This window comes from Tetrao urogallus (genome assembly GCF_951394365.1).
Source record: "Tetrao urogallus genome assembly, chromosome: 2".
Classification (NCBI taxonomy): Eukaryota; Metazoa; Chordata; class Aves; order Galliformes; family Phasianidae; genus Tetrao; species Tetrao urogallus.
The window spans coordinates 34,455,374-34,482,775 of NC_136814.1; the positions used below are offsets into that span (position 1 = coordinate 34,455,374).

A 27,402-nucleotide genomic window follows, 5' to 3' on the forward strand; every position below is an offset into this window, starting at 1 on the left:
TCAATAATTTCTTCAGAAGTAATCTTCAGTCTCTCTGTCACTTGGAACATGTGATTCTACTTAACTGAGATGTGTAACTAAATTCGTGTAGTTTTCCTGGACAGGAGGGAGAAACTGAGTTTGCTGGGTTTTATCTGAACTCTCCAGATGCAGGGAGTTGAAATTTTAGACATTTCTTCTAAGCCATTGAGTATACCAACCTCAGAACTGGCTGAGGTAGGCAGCAAGAACCAGCTTTCTTCTGAATAAATGCATGTTGAAATGCCACCCCAGAATATTCAGCTCTGTCTTTACAGGTAGCCACTGATCAGTGTCATCTTGAGAACTACCAAAAAGATGGACATAAGAATGTTGTTTTGGTTTCCTTCACAACTCTGATTTGGCCACTGTGGAATCTACTGTGTAAACTCAAGTAGAGGATATCAGTGAGGACTGATATTGGAGAAAATCTGTCATGGACTCTTACAGAGAGAAAGAGAGAGGGAAAAAAAAAAAAAAAAAAAAAGAAAGCCAGGGAAGTACACTCAACATTGGGTTTTTGTCCTCTTTGGCTTCAGTCAGCAATACTGGCTGTGCTGCCTCTCCCCCAATGTTCCCAAATGCAACTCTGATACTAACATAAGAGGGAGCATTATTTCTTAATGGAAGGATCCTGAATTACCCAGTATTTCCATTTTTGCCTGTATTCAGGGATCATGAATTGATACATTAACACACACTTGATACTGAGACAACTTTCAGGCAACTGAAAGGGCTTTACAATATCACAGAATCACAGTGGTGGGAAGAGTCTTCAAGAGATCATTGAGTCCAACTTCCCTGCCAAAGCAGATACCCTACAGTAGGTCATGCAGGTAGGCATCCAGGCTGGTCTTGAATATCTCCATAGATGGAGATTCCACCATCTCTCTGGGCGACCTGCTCCACTGCTCCATCACCCTTACTGTAAAGAAGTTAATGTGCATGTTAGTATGGAACTTCCTGTGTTCAAGTTTTATGTCCTTCAGCCCTGCTTTTCTTTCCAAGACACATACATCAAAAGATCCTCCACCTCTTGCAGTTGTTCAATGCCACCAGCAAAATTCTGTTCAAATTGTTTTTTGAAGAAGAATGTGCATTAGTTTAGAGGAAGGAGATAAAGAGGCTCTGATTCAGCATGGCTCTTCACCCTCCTACCTTCTTGGGAGTATTGAATTCTGAGCAGCAGGAGCAGCAGCAAGCCCTGAAGCCTCTTTAGCAAGCTGGTTAGATTGTCTTTAATTTCTCATTCTGTACCTTACAATTAAGGGATTTCTAGGAAACTGGTAGACATCACCTTCAGGATACTGGTGGCTGTGAGATGTGGAGATGGTCAGGTTTGAGTGTTTGAGACTTCTGAGTTTGACATTTTTTCTGTGTTTACTGCAGGGGTACTCAGCATTTACCTGCTTTTAAGGATTTCTGAGCTATTCTTAGCCAATTTGGAATTTAAGGCTGCTTAGATGATGTTGCTCTTTTGCCTGTTTGGCTTGGTACACTGGCCATTTTTCTTGTGTTCTGTACTCGGAATCTGTTGCAGCCATAGAAGAGCACAAAGGATGATACTGTCATCTCTGCACAGACTGCAGTTGCCGTTGCCACCTCTTACTCTCTTGTTGTCTTCTTGTCAGCAGTCCTGAAAACATTCTAAGTTGCAGATACCCTGTTTAGTTGCTTTCATCTACTTCTCAATATAACAGTTTTGGAAACATTACTTCTCTTCCATCAAATTTGGCAATGGGTCGTCCCAGGTTTTAGACACCTTCCACAAGTTACTTGATTCAATTTGCCTTTCTGTTCTCTAGCTGTCCCACCCTTCTTCACCTCCCATTATGAGTATTTTTGGAGAACTTACAATGTATAAACTTATCTGGAGTGAAACTGTGACCCTTCATTAACCCTGGCACAGAACTCATTCCCTTTTAGCTCAGAGATAAAGGTTTTAGAGCCAGCAACCTAGACAAAATTTAAGTTACTGAGATAGCAAGAGAAGACTTAACATATTTATCTACAAGTTTTAATTTAAAAGGATTGTGTTAGTAGTAGATGAATGCTATTAGGAAAAAAATACCCAGCCTTTCCTCTGTTACAGTAGTGTTTGATCACATGAAACCATTGTGTCTATTTTCATACCTGGGACAGCTGACTGACAGGGAAACAGGGTGCTCCAGTATTTTCATGTGTTTGTGACAGGGAACTCACTTCGTGTAGTTCAGATCACAGAAGCCATTACCAGAGTGCAAAGACTAATGGACTTTTGTCTAATTGCAGATCATGAGAACTTAATGTTACAGCTGGACTTCAATCATTTTACCATTGCTTTCCTAAACAGTATCGCATGCTTAATGAATAAACAGAAAACTGAGAAAGTGCTTGTACTTGTAAATACACAAGTGAGATATTTAAAAGCAGTTTGAATTTTGATAGTTTGCAGCACATTGTGAGGGATCGTAGACATACTAATCAGGATACACATCTCTATAATCTGCTTTCTTTAGCAGAATATTGAAGAAATGAAGCTACTTGGGCAAAGAAATAAAATTTCCTTTAGCTCAGATTATATATTTATGAAGTTAATTTCTTATATGACATTACACTTTTCTGACTCTGCATTTCAGTTCAAGTCCTTATGAGATGGCATTTCTTCAAGAAGAGTAGTCTTTTATTTAAAAATATTACTGCAAGGCCACTGCAATAGCATTTACACAATTTACAGCCACTTATGACAATAAGTAAAACCAGAATGGATTCATAGCTTTGTTGATAGGTGTGAGAAAATTTGCATGTTTTATAATTTACCAGTGCAGATGAAAGAAATGCAATGCTATATGTTACACAATGCTTGTTTAGCCTTTTTTTTTTTCTTTCTCTTTTTTAAGTCTTACTTTTAAAAAGGGGAGTGAGAGAGATCATCTGTAATTAATTATTTCCCCGAGATTTACCAAACAAAAGGTCAAAGTCTTTTTGTTTAGAAGTAACCACCCTTCCTTCATACTTCACTAGATTTCTTATTTATACCTCTTTGGAGGGCTAAGGCTTTGATGTGTGAATGACCTAAAATCTAGAACTTGGCTGTTGGAGGTCAGTGGCTGAATTTCAGCAAGGGAGAAGCATGGTGCCTGCACAGCTGGCCACACCGTCCGAGTCTGATTTGTCACAGCAAGAAACTTTTCCCATGCGCTACAGGAACTGAACTTGAATTTTTCTAGAATGTTGTAGTGCATATAGGTTATAAAATGCTGTAGTAGAGGCAGCTATACATTTAGCTATACGTTGGTGCAGCTGTGCGTTTATTTCATTCTTATAGTGCTTGCTTCTATTGGCTCTGGATATTTACCAAAGGTAGTCTGATTAATTTTTGGACTGAGAATGTGGTGGTCTGCCACATAACTTGTCTGATATGAGTTGAATCTAATGTATATAGGCAAAGAGGGAACCACTAGGAAATAATGTATAAGGGTAGGATGAAAATCAGTGTTTTAATTTTTTGCAGGCATTATAGGAGAGCAGTGTTTTAAAGGGAGACTTCAATGCAGGTAAAAGTAGCAATAAGAATGTTACTGAGGAGTTCCTTCGGGCATGGGGAAAAGCATGAAGGTGCTTGTTTGCAGGGAATCTGATGACACGAGAGGGCTGGGTCCTCTGGGTGGACATGCTGTGCAACAGAAAAAATGAAGTTGTGTAGGTAATATAGTCAAAGCCAGTTGGTTTTTTTTTTTGTTGTTTGTTTTTTGTTTTTTGTTTTTAATCAACAGAGAGGTGTGTTTCAGTAAGGTAAAGATGAGAGTAATGGGAAAGGTTAAAATGTTTTTTTTTTTCCTGGGTAGATTAAGGTGCCAGAAAACACAGCTTAGAGATGAGAGGTTTTCTTTATTGATAAAAGTGTGGTTGTGAGTAGGAAAGCAAAGCTGAGCTGAACAAAAGACAGTTGTGTTATTTTGTTAATTTTCCTTTAACAGAAAGTAATAAAGTGTTTTGCGGAGATGAAAGGCAGTCAGAATTGATGACTGAATTAATATAGAGAGGAGCAAGGTGCAAAGTTGTTGGTTTAGGAACATAGAGGTTCTGAAGGATGGAATTGTTTTTGTTATGGCTTGTGCCTGTTTATCTCCTTTTCCTTCACTTTTTATTTGAATTTGAAGATAACCTGAGTGATTCGCTTTTTGAAATTCTATACGGCTTTTATATGTGATAGGTATGCACCTTTGTTTTCCAGGGGTAGAACTATTGGATAGTACAGGTTAATAAGGAAGAAGAGAATGTGGGGAAAGTGGGGTAAAATAGCTGTTAAGATGTTGCTAGATGACAACCACATTCGCAAGGCTGTAAGAACAGTAGGAACTGTAAGAGTTGGAACAATACTGCTAGGAGAAACAGTGAAAAAGAGACTTTATTTTGTCCTCTGTCTTCCATCATTCTCTACAGAACAAGTTCTCGTTTGTATTTGGTTGCTTCTGGTGAACAGCCTTCTGATAGGTAGCATTTTGGCTTTATCTGAGGCAGGGGATGATTTCACTTGCTATTGGGATTCTTTTTATTCTCTTCATTTCTCTCGATTCTTTTTTCAAGAGAGGACAGAGAGACAGTACACCAAGTTGTCTATATTAGTCAAATGTATTTTAAGACCTGAAGCCTGTGGTGCTATCTCTAACAACACAAAAAAAATGTCACATATGTAATTTTTGTAGAGTGAAGTTAATGTGTATTTGGAGGCTGGGAGGTACGTTTGTTTCTCTAGCTTCATACCTTTTTTGGTTCTTTTTATATTAAAGCTTAATTAGGAAGGACATTTACAAGCAGAAATGGATGGTGTGCTGAAGTGTGATATAGCTCTAGAAATGGACACCTCCACCCTCTGGCTGTTGTGCCTCAATAGCAATTTTCAATTACTTTGCACCTAGAAGCAGTATCTGCTGTGTGGCAAAGAATGGATTACATTTCCATGCATTTCTACTCTCGTTTGAGTTTCTTGCTTGTAATTATGGGAGTCCTTTATTCCCTGTCCTCTGGCAGGGTAGAGTGAAGACACAGGCTGTGACTGTCCAGAAGCAGCTTCTTGTAGCATCTTATCCTATGCCTCAGGCAACATTGTGCAGACAGACTCAGTCAAGATGGATGTGTGAACTCGTGTGGATATATTTCTGGGTTTTGCTCCTGTCTTTGAATATAATCTTTGTAGTGCTGAGCTAATTATGTAGTCTCAGTTTTACTGTTAGAGTACCTGATCAACTTTCCAACTGTAAAACAGTTTGAAAATCAAATGTAGCTTACATGCAAGACCCAACAAAATTAGAAGTGTTAAGTACGTTTTGGCAGTTCACTTTTATTATGCCCAGTCCTCAAATGTACCAGCAGACAATCATCTGAATGTTAGTTATTTTTCACATGCTTATGTGATCACACAAAAAGTACATGCTAAAAAGAAGCAGATGGTGACAGATGGGGAAGGTTGAATAAGGTGGTTTTGGAAACCTAGAAAAATGCACTTCTGCAATAGTGTAAAAATAAAAATTCTTTGATCGCCAAGTTAGAATGAACAAAATAGAGTACTTCTCCATCTACCCCCCCTAACAAAAATGGCAAAAAAAAACCCACCACAACACCCTCAAAATTTGTGATAGAAAGAAACGGAACCTATGAGTATTCAATGTAAATTTAGGTAAGTATATTGTACAGGGTTGTTTTGTCTAAGGATGGAACATAAATTTTTATCAGCCAGAGACTTGAAAAGGTGGAATTTATGTTTTGTCTGACTTTTAAAACAGTGTATTCAAATTAACTGTTTTCCATACTCAAGAGAGTGCTGTTGGAAGAGCTGTTCTGTAACATCATGTATTTGTAGTGTTGTATGTATGTAAGCATGTGATAATTTTCTTGGGGATAGCTGTACAACTAGAGCTAATTTGTAACGGGCAGAATTACCTCTTTATCATACAGACAGATATAAAACTCAGAAAGTAGAGAAGATATAATCAACAACAATTAAAAAAAAATCATTGTTTTCTGTGTGGATCACACAAGGACCTACCATCAGCATGAGGGCTGAAGATTTGTTTATTGCCTTTCATTGGTTAATGGGGTTTTATCATAAATATCTGTCTTGCAGAAGGAGGTTCTTCTAAAAATATTTCTGTTGATAAGATGTATTTTACTCCATAAATTAAAAAGTATTTGATAAATATTTTCATTGCCATTGTCTACCAATGCTGAAGCCATAAATATTTTTTATTTTGATGTTTGTTTTCATCTATAGCATGAGGCACTGCTTCATAGAGGCGGGGAGCACCTTACTTTTGGTTGTAAGCTTTTGCTTAAAACACCAAACTCTCAACTTCTCATAATCAGTACTCCTTTTCCTTAACATACGTTTAGTTCACTTAGTACCAAAACACTGTAGTTATGTTGTTGTATTCTGCTTCACTCATTTTCTTCCGGCTTCAAAAGGATAGTTCCAAGTTTATTTACTCTCTGTTTACCAAGATACTTCATGCATAATGTGCTTCTTATTAGAGACACAATAGAATTTATTCTACCTGTGGAAACGTGGTTCAGTGTTGGTGTGTGCGCTTGAACAGCTGTCTGTTGTATATTTGGCTATGTTTTATTTCTGGGTGAAGACCGGTGGGAAGTGGGAGGAGAAAGAGCATCTATGCCTGAAAATATTTTCTCTTCTGATTTGCGTGGCTTTTACAATAAGGAATTTTCTCCTTACAGTAGAATCCCAAATAATTTTTATGTTGAAAGAAAATGGACATGCAATTTTTTTTTTAATCTTGAGATGCTGGTACCTCAATTGTGACCTTTTTTTCTCATTGGTTATCACTTAATACATTCTAGTGTGCCACAGTGTCATCTTACACGCCTAAGTCATCAAAAACCTAGTGATTTCAGTTGGAGCATTTTTGTCAGCTTGGCATTGCCAGCAGAGCCCTGGGGTGAACGTGATGGAATGTGGACAAGGGAAGGTATCCAGAGCATTTGCAATCAGCAGCATCTGAATCAAAAATGGGGGTATGAAAGCATCGCTTAGTTATGCATACGGAAGAGCTGCTGCAGCAACAGATAAATTAGCACAAGAGGTGGACGTTCTCCTGAAACCAGATAAGCAGTGGTGTACCATGAATTTGAATTTTTGTGCAATCTGGTTAATCTCACCAGGCACAAAAGCTAATTGTCCACACGCACTATCAGACTTCTCAAGGGGAAAGACATAACAAATATGCAAAAATAATAAAACAAACAGAGGACTAGAAAGCAGAGTAGCTCAGCATTTGCTAAAAATAAACCATTGTATTCAAACCAGAACTGTAAAGCAGAGTGCAATTTTCTGATAAAAAACACATTCTTGTTTAAAGCAAGAAAGTATGGCGATTCTTACAAAGATTCTCAATAGTGCACTTGACTTTTTTTTCAATAATTTTCATTTAATTAATACAAACATTATTTCTATCTCAGCATAAGCCTTCAGTTTTTCTGAGAGCAATGAACAATAAACAAAAGCTGAATAAATGCTGTTTACTGTGGGTAAAAAATCAAAATGCTTTCATCAAGAATGACAAGCAATCAGAAAAAAATTATCACAATATTGTCATTATTCATTATTTCTTACATCTTGCATTTTATGTTAATGCATATTGTGGAGTGCACTGCCAGTACAGTGCTAATGGAGATATGAGGACGTCTGCAGATTCTCTTATGATGGTTCCTAGATGTGTATCATATTTGGCAAACATACCTTTATGTAGGAAGAATTTTTTAACATTTAGGATAAATGTCTGTTTCTGTAAAGAAATGTTTATAACCTTACTTTGTTAGTGCTAGGCCATAAACTTTGCTTCAGTGCCTACCGCAATCAATAGAAAGTTTTAGCAAATATACTTTTCAACTTTTGTTGAATATGTGGATGAATATTTGTTAGCAGACCAACAACTGTAGCAATAAAAATGCGTGAAGGGTTACCAGAAATGCTTAGGTAACATACACTTCACCTGAACCGTAAACTTAATTAAAAACAGGTTTTTCCCCTTGAATTAACAGTACATTGGTGTATCCAAGTTCTCAGTTTTCTATCACAACATAGGTGTGCAGACAGTTTGTTTAGATGTTTAAATCTTTTCCCATCTGTTCTGACAAAATTATTGATTGAGTAAGCTATTTATTTTTAATGTCCTATCGTAGAGCCTGTATATAGTATATTAAGAGTAATCAAAACTAGGTGAAAAATGTTATTGGTTTTCCAGTGAGTCACCTTGGTTATCTAGCACAAAGTACCTGATAGTTATGATAGTGTTATTTTAAAGATAAAACCCAATATTGACAGCCATTTGTAGACGATCAACAGTGAATTGTACTAAGCCTTTCATTCACACAGTTATTCCTGTGTTTGTCTACATTTTTAGAGTCCAGAAGTTACAGCAATGAATTAATTCTTAGTGATCTGTGGGAAGTATATTTCCTGTCTGTGTGAATTTCTGCTTTGCAATCAAAAACCTTCCAGAGGACGTCATCACATATATTTTGTTTCAGGAAAATTCAGAAAAATTGAATTAAGAGGTTTTCTATGTTCAGTCTGTGGCCAGGGCAGTCACGCCCTGTGCAGTGCTATGCGATTATTGACATATCGGAGAATCCTGGTTTCACCAAAGTAAAGAGGAAATACATGATTGACTTCATAGGTTTCACCTATTATGTAGACTGCTACCCTTCAAAAGATTTTCACAGAATCATGTAAAAGCATGGCTTGTGCTTGTGTCAGATTTGACTTCTTTAATTGTTTGTTGCCTTAGTTTCTGCCCCAATACTGTAAATAAAAGTTTGCAGATGTATCTCAAGTTGCAGCAGCAGAGAAAACTTTTGACTCCAGCTACTGAAGATGTAAAGAGAATATATTCTTTTTTTCTAAGTTTTACCATTAATTAATTGGGCATGCAATTGTATGGATTGTGTATTACTGCAGGTTACTGTTTTAGCTTATAACATAAGGATGAGAGATGTTCTTTGTTGCCTTCTGAGCACAATATAAATGAAATTTCTAAAGTAAAGAAATAGTTTTCCCTTAGCTGAAACTACAGTGTTGCCCTGTACCTCTAAAACATCCATGAAAGCTCAGAAGTGTCTGCATGTGCCTAGAAGCAGATGCATGACTAATGTTTCTTAGTTTTTAGAAAGTCTGTATGCTACTTAACATCTTGAGTTTTTATCTAAAACTAGAAATATACAAATCTTACTAGCACTTCTGAAGATTTTTTTAAAAAAGCATTTATATAAATGCAGACTCTGTCCACTTACTGCAGCTGTAAGTTTTAGAGCAGCATCAGTGCCCATAAAAATGAAATGGTTTCAGTGCAGTGATTAGTTTTGGAGCACTTTTGTAGTGCCTGAGCACTCTAGAGAAACACAGGTTGGGAAGAGAATTGGGCCCTTCATCTTTCCATTAGGTGTGAAGATGGCTATTGCAGCTCTCTGCATGAGCAGGAGTAACAGTGAGAGTCCGCACAGCTCCTGTGATGAGGACTGCGGGCTCTTGTAGCAATGTGAGGAGTCAGGTCCCAAGGTGACTTACGAATAGCCCAGGGTAAAACTTTTCTTTCCGATGCAGCGTGTTGCAAAACTTTGACATGGCAAGTGAAAAGATGTGGGAACATGTGTCAGGTCAGTACTGCCTCTGGAAGAACCTGTTACTGAACTAGAGCCTGAAACACAAAGGGAGTGAGAAACATTCAAGTAGTAAAAATGAAATAAATTCCTGGGTTTTATTTCCCGTGATCTATGGTATCATTCAGACTGAACCTCCGTGAGCCCACCTCATGCTTTACTTGACACGGGGCACAGTAGTGATGTGGGGTGTGAAACGGGGATGACTGACTGTAATGTTATCCAGATGCTGAAGTCGTATCACACTGCAGCTCTCATCTCCTAAAACCTCACCTAGATCTTGACGAGGTGGCTTGGGCCCATGTGGTAGTGGTAGGAGAAGCAGATAAAGGAAGGGAATTCATGTCCTCAAATGATCTGACAGCTTTAATTTTGGGGAAGAAAGCGTGGAACTTCATCTGTATGAAAGTGCACCTGACTGGATGTGTACTCAGTGTAGCTGCTCTTCCTGTGGCTTATGAGATGCGTACGATCCTCTTGTTTCATAGCCCTAGAAAATAAAGCATTGCTTTATAACAAGCACCAAAGTGGAGGAGCTTGTGCCTTGATGATGGTTTTGATGGGTCTGCTGCCTTTTCTGCTGTGACCTGACAGAGTTGTTAGAACAGTCTATTGTTTTAAATATAGATTCGTGTGCCCTTACAGGATACAGGATGGATGGAGATGGTGGAGATGGCTTTAAAGGATGGTACATGGGCCAAGAGATCAAAATTTGCACTGTGGCTGTGGCTGGCCAGGTGCTTAGGCAGGTATACCTCACATATGCTGGAAGGTAGCAAGGGCTATGACAGCCTAAGGAGGCCATTCTAAAAGCAGATAACCATCTCATGATATGCAAAATTACTCATAGGTACAAATGTGCAACTGTATGTCATGTTCATTTAGCATTGAGCTGAAGCTTTTGTCTTTCATGACCTTTGTTCAGTGTTACAAAAACAAGTCCCTCAAATCCAAGAATTGTTTGAAAAAGACTGTAATGCCAGGGTAGTGTGTTTAGGTTTGTTCTTGTGCCCACTCTAGTTGTATGGATTTGATTACGGAAGTTGCTAAAATACCATTGATTTCTCAGTCTGCAAACCTTTAGATTTCTTAAAACCATGGAAGAATAGAAACCACAGAGTACTTTAAATGCGCACAATTATTTTTTTTTCTGTGAATGCATAATGCACAGTTTTATTCCATTTATATTAAAATAAATGGAGCTGCTTTTTTCTTCCTTGACGCTGTTTTCAGGCTGCTTTCCTTTTCGTAAGCAAAACCCTTCTGATGCTCTTGCTCGTCTGGCTGGCTGTAAACCAGGTATTTAAATAAAAATAAAGAGTTGCCAGTTTTGCCAGCTGGGGATGAGAACCCGGCTGGTGATATGCGGGTTCAGGAGGCAGTTAATCCAGCTTTTATGCTTTTTTATGATTTTATGTAAAAAGAGGTTAAAAATCACATTTGGCTCTTCCTTTGTACCACTGTTTTGTTGCTGTTGTGGGAATGCAGCAAAAGGTTGCTCGTACTTTTTATTATTATTAGGTAAAGCCCAGCATAAATTAGGTAAAACCCCAGATCTGGTTTGTTTTAGCTGTTGGGCATGTGATTTGCCTCACTCAGAGAATGAAATGCTTTATATTCCCATTGCGTGCTTTTGTAAGTCACACGTGCAAACCACACCTCGGCTCACTTGTAAAAAGCTCCACCACTGCCTCACGATTTTTTGTATTGTACCGGCTTCTAAAGAGAAGAATAACTAATGGTACAAATAGGAGAAATGGTAACGATGCTAAAACGTGTATTAGAAAAACACATAATGCTTTTATATGTGGCAGAAGAAGTGGTGATTTAAAGACAAGTGCCACAGATTTCATATACAGTTTTTCAGCAAATAGCTTACAGTGTGCTGGAACTCATAAAATGTTTAATTAATTTTAAAATGCTGGAATTATTTTAGTTCCTTTTGTCACATGTACTCACTCAGATAATTTGTTGTGTTTTACACTTTCCAAAATTTCACCCTCTATTTGGAAATATCAATGATGTAACGAATCTGTGTGTTTTGGCATGGTTGTAAATAGTATGTGTTAATGTGTTAATATTTATGATTTTTTAATCTTATATACACAAGAGGGATTTGTAATACATTTCTTTCCATCACATTCCTGTTACTAATCCTTAAAGATAGTGAAAATTAGGAATATGAATGCATTAATTACTGTGGGGTCATCAAAATTGCCATACTGCATTTTACTTCTGCTACTAACATGTACCAGGTACTTAGAAGCAGGATTGGGGTTACTGGGGGAGAAAAAGGAGATGGCAGATAAACAAGCTCTACACTCTTACTGGGACTGCCCATTGTCAGGCACGTGTCCTTGGAGGACATGGTGTGGCCATGGCCGCTCAGTGTCCCCAAATGGGTGCAGGCTGTGCCTGCCGTTGCTTCAGAGAAAATTGCTGCAAGTCTTCTTATGCTTTTTTGACAGTCACAAGATAATCTGCTCACGGATAAAGTTTATACCTTATCTGCTAGAGGTTGCCTTATTCCTTAAAGCCTGAAGGCATTACTAGATGTCACCAGGCTTTCCCTGGCGTGTGTCTAGATGACTGTTCCTGTGTGTCTGCTTCCTGTTTGAGTCTGGGTGAGTGCTTGGCAGTTTTGTTTGCATGTGACAGTGACTTGTAAAAGGTATTTTGTTCTCTACAGGTTAATATATGTGTATTTTTAAATCAGTTGTATGCATATTCTGTCTTTCAGAAACTGCCTTTAAATGATACAGAAATGATGGAGAATTCTTTAGGACTTTATAAATGGAGTCCAACTATTTTTGTTTCATCTATTTTGTCTTTCTTACTGTTTACTATTTGAGTGTAATTTCTTGTTTTAAGTTTTTTTGCCTTTATATTGCTGTATCTTTATTCAGCACATGTTGGCAACTGAGGCACATGCAGTGCCTTCTATGTTAGCACTTATTAACTTCTAATTTTTACAACCTTTTTAGTGCAAGGATGTGATCTCCTTACAATACACAGAAATCTGAATTATACACCCATGCAGTAGCCTTTAGTTTCTTTTTTGTAAATGCTTATGTTGTGGGTGTATAATGCTATTATTTCACTTCCATTGCTGTAATGCAATATTAAGATCTACTGAGATCAAAATATACCATTTAGATTTTTTATTCCAATTCTCTGAGGCTGCTGGAGGAAGCCTGTGGAGTTGGTCAGTTTTTAAGACTCACAACATTGGAGGCATTATCATTTTAACAAATGTCACAAACTGATTTGTGTGATCGTATAATATCATGCATACACACCCACAGTGCCGTGGTTAACGTACCATGTGAACGTCGTCGTGTTTCTGTGCGCTCGTACCATTCAGCTGCTTTGGATTACCTCATGGAACTTCATGGAATTGTCAGGAAAAATGCTTTGAGGGTTCTTAGTATAAACACAGTAGAAGCAAAGAAGCTAAGCTTCTTTCAGTAAAAGAAGGGTGTTTCTCAGTTTCAGGCTTTATTCTGGCAGGTGGGATAAAGAGAGGAAGTGGCTGAGCAAGGAGATGCCTCACATCCTCTCCATGAAGAACGTTAACTGCGACTGCAGTGCCAGCAGATGAAGTGTCTCTTCCAAAACTGCGAATAAATGGGATGGTAGAAGACATAGAAAAGGGGGAAATGCAGTCATGACAATTTTGAGGAGACCATTCTCAATTCTATGTTTTGCTTGTTTCTGATGATTGCACACGGGTTAACAGCACAAACCCTAGTATATCTGTAATTGCAGTGAACTCAGGTGTATGGGTCAGTGCTGCAGTTGTGTATATTGGGTCTGAGTTCTGTCAGTCCTTGTTACACACTGTGGAAATGAAGTCTACAAAAGATACTCATATAAAGATACATCAAATAAGCTGAAATGATCCCATCTGAAATAGCACATGTTTTACAGCTGGCTTTGCTTTCTGTCTTAGGTGTTGGAAGATAATGACTATGGTCGTGCAGTGGACTGGTGGGGATTAGGAGTTGTCATGTATGAAATGATGTGTGGAAGATTGCCTTTCTACAACCAAGATCACGAGAAACTATTTGAACTGATACTAATGGAGGACATAAAATTTCCTCGAACTCTATCTGCAGATGCAAAATCATTACTTTCAGGCCTACTGATAAAAGATCCAAATAAGCGGTAAGTGAAATTACTTGGGTACATAGCCTAAAAAAAAATAGTTTAAATTCTTAAAGGAAAAATAGGCCACTGGTGCCCGGTCTTTCTAACTGAAGGACCAGTCATAAGAAGGGGCCATATACAGCCATACAACCTCAAATTTCCACTTAGGATATACAACAGTGAGATTGATAAGCAGAAGGAGAAAAGAGACTTGGATGAGAACACTTTTAAAATCATCCACAGCAAACACAAGGAAGTTTTCAGGTTTAGGTTATGTACTGGAACAAAATGAGATCTGTGTAGTGTTTGTCACAGTATGACTTAACCCTAAGTTGGTTACACAGTCTAATGGAAATGCTCCACTTTTTCTTTTGGTGTGATCATGCGTGAGGACACGTAAAGACTGCCACAGCTAAGTTGCATTAAAGCATATAAATAGGTCACATATTAGATCATGTAAACTATAAATTGATAATGCATCCTCTGAGTGAGATTTACATGCAGTGGTTTGAAAGTGAGCATTGCCTACCTGCTTCTTGTGCACCTTTCAGCAGAATTGCTGTTTAGGAAAGCTGTCTTCCAATGGTTCCTGCACTCCATCCTCAATTTCTAGACAAGAAGTTTTCTGTAGCAAGGATGTGCTCACGGGTACTCAGAGCAGGACCAGTTTCAGTGCCCCTCAGTGGGATTTGCCTGTGCTTAGCCAGGTGCAGCAGCTGACACAGCACAAGTGGTCATCATTTTTGTTGCTGCCCATCAACATCTGTTTTAATGAAGTTTATTGTATGTAGTAAAAGGAAACTATGACCAACCAAATAAATACATGTAATGTAAGAATTTGTCTCTGTAGTAATTGCTATTGCATTTTAACCTCCAAACAATTTGATTTATCAAATATATTAGCCTTTAGATTTGAAAAGATACTTCCCTGTAATTAATCTTTGCAGGCAGTAGTATGTATTATAGACTTCTGTTTACTTCAGCTTATTTATGTTCAAGTTTCAGTGCTAGCTACTGATAAATAGGGAGCAAGCACAGAGATTAACTGCAGCTCTGCTCTTCTCTGAACGTCTGGGTGGGAAGATACTGAGGGAAGTCTGAAGAGTGTAGGCAGACTGGGATGCTCAGAGATGTGGAGAATTTTATGAGTGGTTGAGAAACAGAAGAATACAGCGTAGAAATAAGTTTATGCCCAGTCACTGCAGGACTGAGATGGTAGTGCAGAATATTTCTGTAATTTTGAGAATTGTTGCTCCTTTCCTTGCTTTTAAAACTTCTCTTTATATCTTTAGCAGTTCATTGTAATGGAACACGAACTGCCTGTGTCATTCTCTTTGTTGACAACATACAAAGCTGTTTGTTAGTTTAGATTTTTTTTTCTGTTGCAACTACTGTCAGTTACGCCATGGGATAGCTAGACCGGGAAGATGCTAGATCAGAGCTGAGCAGTCTTAAAAGTCCACCTGCTTTGAAAGGGGCAGAGGCCCCCAATGGCTCTGTCTCCACCAACAGCAAGCTAAGGGAGCTCACTGAAACTGATGTTGAATCAAGTTTGACTTCTAAAGCAAAAAAGCTGCCGGTTCTTTGTTGTTTTCTCCTTGTGGGGTTAGTTTTCTTTCAGGTTAGCGAGCTGACTCCAGCTCTCAGCCTCCAGTGAGCATCACAGTCAGTGGAAGCGATGCTGTGGATGAAAGTGAGGGGAGATGGATGGGCAGGGATGGGACCCTCTTTCCTGGCAGCAGTGTCTGCTTATGGGAGCTCAATCCACCTTGTGTGGGTTCACCTGGAGTAGTTGCAGTTTGCTTCCAGAGATGATATGCCAGAGTCTGGCTTTGGCAAGCTGTGGGCTGCAGCAAATAGTGTGGTTATTTACAGTGGCCTTTAAATAACCTTCTCAACAGGCCTACAATTTATTAATTTATACTAATTAACTCAGATTGAGGCTATTTTATGGTAATTGGTTAATTGTTACAGCACCCAGATGCAACAGCAGCACACACTTTATAAAAATGATGTGTCAGTCATTACTAATTCAGTGCTTGGCACCTCCCTGGTAAAATTCTGTGTCAGCTTTGTTGGGTTAGTTCTGGTTTTCAATGGTGCCAGATCTTTAGTTAGTCTTTGAAGAAAACTCAAGAATGTCTTTGAATGAAAACTCATTGTGGACAGTAATAAACACGATGATTGGAATAATCAAGTAGAACAGAACATTATTTGGGTGCTTTTGTTAACACTTTTTATCTTGAATTCATATTATATAGGGGAGAATATCAGATTGAACAGGTGAGAGTTGTTCCCAGATATTGAAAAACAAATGGTCTCTTGTCTAACAATCGTGATAATTTAATCTCCTTTTAGGAGTAGAACTTGTTTAATATGGGCTTTTTTTTATTCTCTGTCTAGACTTGGTGGAGGCCCAGATGATGCAAAAGAAATCATGCGTCATAGTTTCTTTGCTGGAGTAAACTGGCAAGATGTATATGATAAAAAGGTATGTGCTTATATGATGTTGAATAACCTGGCTTCTGTCCTGGAACTGTTGCATGTTTTTCATTGCAGCTTTTCATGTTAGTACAAATAAATAATTATTCTGAGCCAGGTGAACTACTTTCATCTTTTGGTTTTCATTAGTGATATGTCACTGGACCACAAGTAAATGTTGCTAATCAAACTGAAGTCAGCAAAGATTTTCTTCCTGTTACGTGACCTCCCAAGCTTTTTTCCTTTTTTTTTTTTATTTTTGAGTGTTCAAAAGAAAAATAATTGTATGAATCAGGACATGGAAAAAATAGATTTTTTTTTTTTCTGAATTGTGTTTTTGCCTTTTATTGAATTGTTGCAACAAAGCAATTGAAAAGATTCGTAGCAAAAATCAACTTTCTGATTATTTGTGTTTAAGTAGAAATCTCTTAAAAAGTAATTTTTAGAGAGAGACCTAGCGTTAAAATTCTGAGCTAGAACAGCTTGTGGAGAAAGGGAGTGCTGGGAATTGAATTTGAACAGTTTTATCTAAACACAGTCCTACTCCTATAATGATCACCACATTGGGGATGATTTTGTAATTAATGTATCTTACTGAGTAACGGAATTCAATTTGATTTACGTTCTTTGATATACGTAAGCTGATTTGTTCTCAGCACTTGTTTAAGAAGTTCCTTGTTGCTATAAAGCCCATCTATTTTGATAGTCTTTTTTTCCTGTGCTTCCCCCCCCCCCCCCAACTGTTCTATACTGTTAATCTGCCAGTTGAGCAGTGTAATTTAAAAATTTTCCTCTTTTGCTTTGTTCGAAAAAAAGAAAATGGAAGACATACGAATGAGCAGAATATGTTTATGCTCCAATGTCAGTGCTGCAAACTGTTTTTTCAGTTGTTGTTGAACTGGAATTTTAAAAATGTGTGGTTGTTGGTGTGGTATTTCTCTGACAAATACCAGAATTGAAATGAGAACCTTATATTATGATACAAAATATGGTACTCTCTGAAGTTACTTGATCCAAGTGTGATTTTTTCCCTGGCAGAATGGTGATGTTTCAAGAAACTTCTAAATAAATAACCTTAACGAGTATATTAACCATGTTATTTTATGAGCTCAGAATGGTTGGTTGTTTTTAGGCAGTAGCAGGGAAGCACTCTGAGGATAAAATCTAAAACTCCAAGCTGAGGACAGAGAATAGATTGCATTGCACAGTGCTGGGAGAGGATGAGAAAGAAAAAGCCGTTTCATTACTCTCACTCCATCAAAAAAGTTTTCATGCCAATTTTAGATTAAAACAGAACTTTCAATTCTACGCTGTTCAAAATCAAGCTTAGTTCTTACAATACAGATCCTCTTAACTTTTAAGTGCAGGCTCTGAATATTTCCAAATCAACACGGCAAGTGTTTTTTCCATCCTAATCTTATTCCGTGCTGTTAAAATAAATGGAGGTATTTTGCTTCGACATAAATGCAGGTATTTTGCTTTTCTGCCTGTGGAGGTGGACATGGCTTGTTGGAATGTGGTAACTGGAGAGATGGCAGTCACTCTGTGTTTACACTTTCCACTGCTGCTTTGAGAAACTAAATTTGCTACTGGAAGATGGATTGGATTTCCTCAGTTAACTTCCAGGACCAGAGGAATTATTTTTGTGCAGTATTGGCACACAGTGTGTTCTTTATGGAAAAATAGCTCATTAAAATTAGTTCAGACAGTATGTTTTTCTATTTAATTCAAAAATAGTTGTATTGCTATTGTAAAGCCGTTTGTCTGGTAGGTTCAGAAGTCCAGGCATTCCTTCTGTGCACACGCTGTCTTATCAGTTCTGAAGTATGCAGAGTGCAAGACGGTGTTCTGAAATGTGAACTTCTAGCATAATAATAAGCTTAATGAACTTTAACCAAGTATTTTTATTACAGTGCTTGTGAGAAGGTTTCTGAGGGTTTGCTATGTGATACAGTTTCTAAAACAACTCAGGAGTGTGCATCGAACAAATTTGGTTTTCAAATAGCTTTATCCAATGCTTGCTTCTGTTGCTGTTTATTATTAGTAGTACAGATTTCAGTAGTAGGGTCACTTGATGAAATTTATAGTTGATATAATTATTTGCATAGTAGAGATATTTCACAGCATTCTTTTTTGAGGTTTATGCACCATGAAACTGTTATTTTCTGGCTGCATTTCAAGCATGTGTTTCTCGTAGTAATGAAGGAACTGAAGTTTGCATTCAGACTAATAGAAAACGAAAAATCATGTGCATTCCAAGTAGTTTCAGGGGAATCATTTTGTACATGTGTATGCTGTACCACCGTGCCGCTGATTTTGATCATTTCTACTCGAGATTGAGTACATCTCTGTACTTACCAGGTTATCACTTCATGAGTGTGGTTGGAGGCAGCATTATGTGTCTGTAAACTTGGAGTGCTTCACAGCAAACACGAGCTCTGTCAGGTCAAAGGGATCCAAATGGTCAAATGGAATTATTAGCTCGCTGATACTGCTAACTAATTAAACTAATTTGGTACTTTGCAGTGATAATAAAATACTGTATGGTACATTGTGGAGCAGAGAAGGTCATTGACTTTAAATGAAAAATGTATAATACTTAGCATTTGTGGTCAGATGTAATTTATATTTGGCAGAAAAATCATGAAGGCATATGAAAGAGGGCACTCTATGCCAGGTTCTTCCTGTGACCAGCTCAACCCTGATGAGTTTTCATTTCTGTGCCTGACTATGAGAAATTGAATAGTTTGGCAAACTCTGAGGACTTCAAAAGCTCGTACACTTCTAAATAAATCATTTGTTTTATTTTTAGCTAGGACCGGGCTTTTTGACATTGCTGTTACTCATTTAGGAATTGTTTTAGGGTACTTTTATTTGGATTGCAGAAATATTCTGAAATTGTCAGATGTTCTGTCTAGGATCTTTCACTGAACAAAAACCACATGGGCATTAGTTTGAAGGTAGGAATTAGGGTATGTGTTCAGGTGTACAGCTTGAAGCACTCAGGTGGCCCCCATCAGAGGACATCCAGACCTCTTAGCAAAGCCTGGGTTTCCTCCTGTATGTAATAGGGATGGAAAGGAAGAAGAGGCTGGACAGGAATTTGGGCTGAGTTACATATGTCTTATGATTTCTTAGTCTCTCTGACTATTCTTGAAGCAAATTTCTCTGCTAGTGCTGGGAAGGTAGTGGGGCAAGTGGCAGGGATGATTACAGCCCTGCTGAGCACAAGGACACCTCTCCAGCACGTCGTGCAGCTGTGAAATGCTGGTCCTCAGCCTCCAGCCTCAGCCTCCAGTCTGTGCTTTTCTTAAGGCATAACCACAACAGAAGATGAAATGCCATGATTAAAACCCTGTGTTTAAATCTGGCAAAATCTGCAACATAAGTATAATGCGGAATGCATATTTAGGTACTTTCACTGGTCAGATTTTAAGGGAAGAGGTAGGAGGGAAATAGGAAAACGCCACCATCTGGTTTTAAGCAGTTGCTATGTGAGTCACGCTATTTTGGTACGATTACCTGCTGTGTAATAAAGCCTGTAGAAATGACCCATTACTTGCTTTTGTGTTGTTGCCATACAAAGTAGTGAAAACATCAGAAATCTGCTAAGCAGGCTGATCTTTTCAATGTGCTCCAGTAATAGTTGCTATATGTAGACCTTATGATTGATTGCCACCTCTTTGCTTAGCTGCTAGAATTTACAGAAGGCAGAGTATAGCATAAAGGTGTTTGATTCAAAAACAAGCTGTTCTCAGAGCTGCAACGAGGAAAAAAGTTCATCTGTGGGCAAAACCCTGATGAACCAGCGGTGTCCTTCCACTGCTGAAATCCCATCTCTGCCACCTCCTCCGCTGCTCAGAAGCTTCCAACCCCATCCCACATGTAGTTTCTTACTGGGGTTCAGGGTCACTTCCAGCTCTGTGCTGTCCTGTGCTTTGAATCTCAACTGAGGTTCCTGTCATTCCCTTAGAGGTTGGGTGTGGGATGGGGTGGGAATGGCTGTCTCCTACTCCATAAGCTCAATTTGGTGGTTTTGGTAGGATTTTCCTCCATCGTGGTGTTTGCCCAGCCATTCAGAATTTCTGGGGAAAGGACATCCAGGTTGACAGAGTGCAAAATCTTGTCAGCTCCTGTTTCCTTTGGTAACTGAGCTATTTTCAGAAAAAGGATCAAAAAATGTTGTTAGGAAAGGAAAACAAGTACTTTAAAAGACAAATTTTTATGGAAATATTCTTGACAATCTAGTGTTGAAAGTCTGAGCTAAGGCTTTGGGTACTAGTAATGCCTGCATGATCTTTAGGATCATGAAGTTTGTTAGTATCTGCAGGATATTTAAGATCACCAAGGGAGCTTAAAAGACATATGAATGAGAGAACGCATTAACAGATACACATCAGAAAAAAATCAAATCTAAAGATAGACTTTGCTAGTGTCTTATTAAAACGCTTAATTGTGTTATTTTGTTGTTATTGCTTTGTTATTATTTCAGTTTCAGTAAAAATAGTCTGTTTACTTGGAATGTCTTGCAGTGAGTTATGTAGTATGTTGAGTTGGGAAGGCCTGTGACATGTTTTCAACACTTAAAGTTGAGTGTGCTTGTGGTGAAATGGAAAGGTGTATTTCAGTGCTGTGACCCCATTCTCATCTCACTGTCCTGCTGTTCTCAATAGGTTAATCTGACTCTTTGGTTTGATTCTTGACAATCACAGCTCTGTGTAGTTCTCCAGTAAAGTTTAACATAGATGGAAGTTCGATTTCTGGACATCAGATATTGAACACTTAACTACCAACGTATAATTAACTTTTGTAGCCAGGAAGAACCGTAGCATTTGACGCAGGTTTTGACATGTATCAGACCTAAATAATAAACTAACTGGCAGCTGTTGAAATGCAGCATTTGATGGCAGTGCAAGGCATTACTGAAATATATTTTGTATTAGAGAAACAGCTGCATTTTCAAAATGTGTAAACTCTGAGGAACAAAGAATTTTTCTCATACACTGTGATTTGTTAGTATAGAAGAGGAAAACACGCTGGGATGCAGTAGTGGTCTTGTTTTTGATTGAACAAATCAGAATGTCATACTGAAGTTGAATCACAGATGTAAGATTCAAATTGTTATCCCTCGTGAATAAAAACAGAATCTGGACAACAGTGCTCACTTCTTTACATTGATACAGTACTTAAAGAATTCGTGTTTGTGAGTTTTGAGGTTATAATCCACTTACATTTAAATAGCGCGAACAATTCAGAGAGGGTGGTGTACAGCTCCACCTCTTCCTCCTTTAGCACTTCATCTCAGAGTGCTTTTCAGCTGCAGGCTGTTGGTAGGTGGGATTCTTGTGGCTTCGTTAATTTTGAGTTCATTGGAAGGGAAATTCCTTTTAAATTAAAAGGAGAGGGACAATAACAATTCTTAAGCATCTCATTTTTCACTTGACAGGTCGAGTACGTCACAGACACCCTAAAGCAGCTCAGGTCACTTCCCATATGATCCAAGACAAATGTTTCCTGTCAGGTTGTATTTGAGCTAATAACATGTATATTTCCTCTTGTACAGAAGTACTAGTGTAGCTGTTACACCAGCACGAAAAAGCTCAAACACAGAGGCTGCCTGTTCATTTCTATGTGATTGAAGTACTCAGGTGCCTACCTGCCCCTTGTGTTCCCCCAAGAGGTGGGTGACAAGTTTTCTGGGTCTTGAACTGTGGGAAAACAGTGGTGTTCCTCACATGTTACTCTTGATGGATGCCAAATGGAAATGCCATAATATACGATAATGAAAATACTAAGAATTTGATACTGCTTCTGCTGTCATTTCTAACGTTAAGCCTTGGAAATGTCTGGGGTAGATTCAGATTGACAGCTATGAAATTGGATTTGTCTTAAACATCACCCCTTACAGACAGTTAACTCAGTGCTGAATTTAGTCTTTCATTTCTTTATTTGCACACATGTGTACGTATGTACACATACGTGTGTGTGTGTGTGTAATACATGAACGCACAAAACGTGTGTTTTTTGGTCCTTAGAGTCAATTGCTGAAGACAGAGTCTCCTCTCTGGTTGAAGGGTCTGCCTGAAATGGAACAAAGTGTTAGAAAAGGGCAAATTGTCACATCCAGGCAGCCAGGATTGAGCAGCAGGAGACAAGGATTGTGTTTAGCTGAAGCTTCTATTATTCCTTTTGGACACCTGTCACCATGTGTGCCTTGTGGTACTCGCATTGCTGTTTTGGGACTTTCTGATTTCATGGGTCAGAAGTGGTGAGAGCTGTTAAATACCATTTCTCTGTGACACCAAAGCACCAATACCACTGAGTATGGAGAGGCAACATCATGTTGTGGTTATCAGGGCTGTACTCAATATTGTGTATTTTGTTCACCCTTATTGTGTATTTTGTTCACCCTTCTGGGTTGCGTGGAAAAGTTTCTGGGTTGTTATGTAGGCTCTGTGTCAGTGTAAGTGGTTATCTGTGCAGGCGTTGCACCTTATTTGTCTTTCTAGCAGTTTCACTGCAGCTGAGATTTTTGGAGATTTTACTTTCTGCTTTTAAATAAAAGCTGACAGTTAATGAACAAAGATGGCATCACTCCAGAAAGATAATTGCCAAGTTTCTGTAGCATGGCCTGGCATGTTGGTGACATGCCTTACAAAATCTGTCTCAAAGTGAGTGGTTCAGTCTATAATCTCCCGGCTGTATTGATGAGGTACAGTGCCCTTCTGTGTGCACTTACGCACATCACTCATACCATTCTCCCAGCTTCTGCTTTATGTGACAGGAGAGGATTTTGTACTGTATTTCTCCCAATTTCTTCTGGAGATGATGCCCAAGCAGTGTGTGGAAGTTCCTTGTGTCTTGACAAGAATTGTGGAGGGACTGGTAAACTGTTCTAGAGGCTCTTCCTTTAAAACACGGAGTTTGTCTTCAAAGTCATTCTGCACTTATATGAAGGTCAGAGAAAGACTCTGTTTGAGGAAGGGGAAGGTGTGTATGAGGTGGCAGACAGGGCTTCTGGAGTGGGAAGCCAACAGGCTTTTAGAAACGGCTGTGCTGGTTAAAGGCCAGGAGAGCAGGACGAGAGGAAGTTCAGGGGACCTCCCAGCTGGTGGAGGTGTGGTGAGGGAAGGAGGCAGAGCATGTGAGAAGAGTGAAGGAACCTCCCTGCTGCTCTCTTGAGTTGTGTTTGTGCCTCTTGATCTCAGCTGTTGCTTCCTCTTTCCCATAAGCATCAGTGTATGTGAAGGTGCCGCCTGGATAAATACAGCATGAGCTTTTGCGGAGAAGCTGCATGGCTGCATGGTTTGTTTTTGCAGCCTCTGAAGCCTCCTACTGCTTTTCATGGCTAGAAAATGAAAGGTGCTTCTGTAAGATGAGTGAATCGCTGAACACCAGTGTTGCAAATTTGCACTGAGTTCTTCCCCTCTGGTTATAGACTGGAGTTTCTTGTCTTCTTCTTTTACTTACACAGACATCTGGACTTGTGGCATCGCTGGCATTTTCATCATCTGGCTCACAGGGAGGTGTCGATGAGCACTTGTCTATTCATTTAGAAGTCTGGCTCCTCAGTGTAGCGCTGGAGGACCAAACATCCTCCTTTATGGAAGAAGAGATCAGCTAATGCACTTTCTTTCTTCCTCAGCTGCAAACCCATACATGGCTATATGTTGTGATCTTACCCTGCACTACCTTTTGTTTTTAATCAACCACTTTGTTCTAAATAGTATTTGTTACAGACTGTGTAAGCCACTGTCTTCTCCTCCTCCTCACATAAGAGGTGAAGATTTGGATCAAATGAAATAGAGCTGATAGAGCATACTCAGAAGGACAAACCATTGCAGGGAGAGAAGGGTCAAACTGCTGAGTGAAAGTTAATGCTGAAGCTCTCTCCTGGAAAGGAGAGCAGAATCTGGTACCATGTCCAAGCCACACAGTGTCTTACTGTGAGTTTTGTAGTACCAAAGATGGTGAAGGTGACTTTATCCAGCTAAGAAAACTTGCATGTTGTCAGTGGTCAGTGTAATACGTCTGATGTGAGAAGGAAAACATAGGAAGAACTGGGTGGCAGTTTTAAACTCAGATTTGAACACATTATAATATCATATATACTAAACTGCTATGTAGTTTTGGACTGCACATTACAGTGTGCAGTATGCTACTGAATGTGCATTCTGGTTAGAATCTCTGACCTATGGGCTGTTCTTCTGGAAGATGCGGAGAGCAAGGCTGGTGCAGGTCATGTAAGAGTGATGATACTTGCAGTTAGCCTTACTGTTAGCTAGGTTTTGAACTAGTATTGTTGAGATTGTCTATAATGACATGTATCTCTTACCAGGAGTTAGAGACTCGGCTGTCTCTCAGTGACCCCTTTGTAACTCTGTTAGATATAGGGTGTAGGGAAAAAAGAAAAACTGTAATTCCTGTCCTGTGATAATTTGGTTAGCTTCATGTATAGTAATCTTGTTCTGTTTCTTGGTCTCTTTCAGCTTGTACCTCCTTTTAAACCTCAAGTGACATCTGAGACAGACACCAGGTATTTTGATGAAGAATTTACAGCTCAGACTATTACAATAACACCGCCTGAAAAATGTAAGTCAAAAATTATACAGGAGCATAACTTAAAAACAAGTTTATGATAAAGCACTGTGTGAGAAGGCTCTTCAGTTTGAATGGGAAAGGTATTCTCACTGTTAATAGTGTCATGGTTCTATGTTTCTTGTTTGTTTGTTTGTTTGTTTTTACTTTGGGTTTCAGTATTCCACATCAAAACATCATGTAGTGTACGGGGTATTAACATTTTAATTAAAGTGCAAAAAATCTTCATATGGAAGTGTGTAAAAGTAGCTCCCAAAAAGAGAATTCTTTTGAAGAAGGAATAATTACAAAGCTTAAAGCATTAGATCACTGTGTGTGTTTTTTTCGTTTGCATGTTAATATTATTTTTATTTAACTTAGCTTACAGTTCTGTCATTCTCTTTTTCTGGAAAACACCAGCTTCAGATTGCTGGGTGGCTGTATATGTCCCAGACAGGTATATTTTAAAGTATTCTTCAGACAAAAAAAAAGAAAAGGAAAAAAGCTGCCGGAGACAAGTGGATGTCCCTTGTGTAGATATCCATTACATGAAAATTATTTGAAAATGAAATTTCCTATCAAGTCGTGTACTTAGCAGAGCTCTTAAAGAAGTTGTTAATGTAGACGTAATTGGTGCAGTGGGCCTTGCACAAGCCTTCTGTGTTGGAGTGGATTTAACTGCACCACTGTTGGATCATCTCCTGCTGCGCACAGGAATCAGCCAAGCTGGGGCTTAACGGAGTCACTGCCAAGCCAGTGCTAAAGCACGGTTAAAGTCTTGCTGCTCAGTTTCTTTCTTAGATTATTTTTTAACTGGGGGAATAGTAAAAGAGAGTCATAAAAGTAGGCGGTAACTTCTGTAATTAAAGTTGATGACCCAGTCATATAGAAGGCTCCTTTTCCCTTGAGTTAGGATTCCCAGCTTTAGCCATAGGTTTGTGGTATTGCACAAATCTGCAGTACTTTTCTGGGCTTTTATTTGTTGTGTTTGATTGCAGCCATTCAAGTGATTTTTAAGTCCTCTTGCTCTGGAAAAAATTACTGGTTTTTTTCCCATCTATCTTAATAATTTGTTCATATCTTTAATTTGAACAAATTTTGTTCAAGTATGGATTAATTTAGAGGCTGTTGACTGAGTGCCATAAAGTCATGATTCTTGCAACTCCACATGTGCACTGATAATGGATATTTCTTCACTGAACTACTGAAGCAACACAAAATACTTGGATACTACTGAGATTTCAGATTTAAATTTTTTGAATTTGGAGCAGGCAATTAATACCAGCTCAGAGAAGCTACCTGTCTCCCACTAGCACCTGCCCTGGCCTCTGGTAATGGCAAATTGCTGCTGCTGTTTGAAGCAGCGCAGGCTACAGCCCACCCTGGCTGTAAGAATAATAAAATAAGAGTGATTACCAGCAGCAGTGCATGGATGCTGACAACATATCTTGTATATTCAGTAACCAAACTGTACCTATAACATGACATACAATTCTAAAAGGTTCCACAGAAGTGCACTGTTGCATGAGTCACAGTTTCTATAGGTGTCTTCAAGGATAAGCACTGTTTAAAAATCCACGTGAATGTAGATCCAAATTCTCAGTCAGGCAACATGTGGGGTCTAGGTTCCACTGGCACAACAGGAATTATATAAATAAAAATATTTGTGAATTTGGCTTAGCGCTGATTCCTTCCGATTCCCCTGTATACTACAAAATAGTTTACTAAAAAATAATATGTAAGAATTGAAATACGTAGAACCTTTATGAACCTTAGTTAATTTTGTTGATGTTCTTCCCTTTAGCTCTCTTCAAAAGGGAAAAGTACTTATATATGTCTGCAGGAAGATGATCATTTTCGGGACTCAGCTTAAGAAGCAGTGAAATCTGTTTCACTGCTTCCATGAACAAGGTCTTCTTTTTTCCTATGCTCCCAGAAGAATAGATGTGCTGGCGTGTTTTGATTAGCTCAGACGAGGTAGTAGTGATTGAAGTCCTCAGGTGATAGTCATAGTGCAAACAAAACAAAGCAAAAGCCTCAATAAACCAAGCAAGCAAAAAAACCCCACTGCACTGCTGTAAAAGATGGCTTACTGAATTCTACCGAGTGAGCGTGAGCCCTTAACTTCAGCACTGAGCTCTGAAAGATGGGCTGCGTATCAGATGAAAAATAAAATGTTGTTATAAATGTAATGACGTTTTGAATTTCTCTTTTTCTTACTACAGATGACGAGGATGGTATGGACTGCATGGACAATGAGAGGCGGCCGCATTTCCCCCAGTTTTCCTACTCTGCAAGTGGACGAGAATAACTTTTTTGTTCTGCTGCTTCACTGTCATCTTAGGTTTATCACTGAAAATGATTCCTGAACATCACCACCAGTTCTAGATACCGTTTAAGATAGCAGGGGCACTTTCAGAGACCATTCCAAATTGAACAAATTTCTTTCCCAAACCTACCTAAAATCCGTTTTGGTTTTGCATGAAATACGGTATTTCTCTAACGCTCTCCCGCTGTTGCTGC

At 38.7% G+C, this 27,402-nt stretch overlaps 1 protein-coding gene across 1 annotated transcript in view; it reads left to right on the plus strand.

Moving 5' to 3' along the window:
• Positions 1-27,190, plus strand: part of AKT3 (AKT serine/threonine kinase 3) — a gene marked incomplete at both ends in the record, with an annotated part of 130,122 nt that extends 102,932 nt beyond the window's left edge. Inside the window, 4 exons of the mRNA XM_079550795.1 lie at positions 13,625-13,839; positions 16,225-16,312; positions 24,792-24,894; positions 27,105-27,190. Of these exons, the coding sequence (XP_079406921.1) occupies positions 13,625-13,839; positions 16,225-16,312; positions 24,792-24,894; positions 27,105-27,190 (492 nt within the window). The remainder of the gene's footprint in view (positions 1-13,624; positions 13,840-16,224; positions 16,313-24,791; positions 24,895-27,104) is intronic.
• Positions 27,191-27,402: the final 212 nt, after the last annotated feature.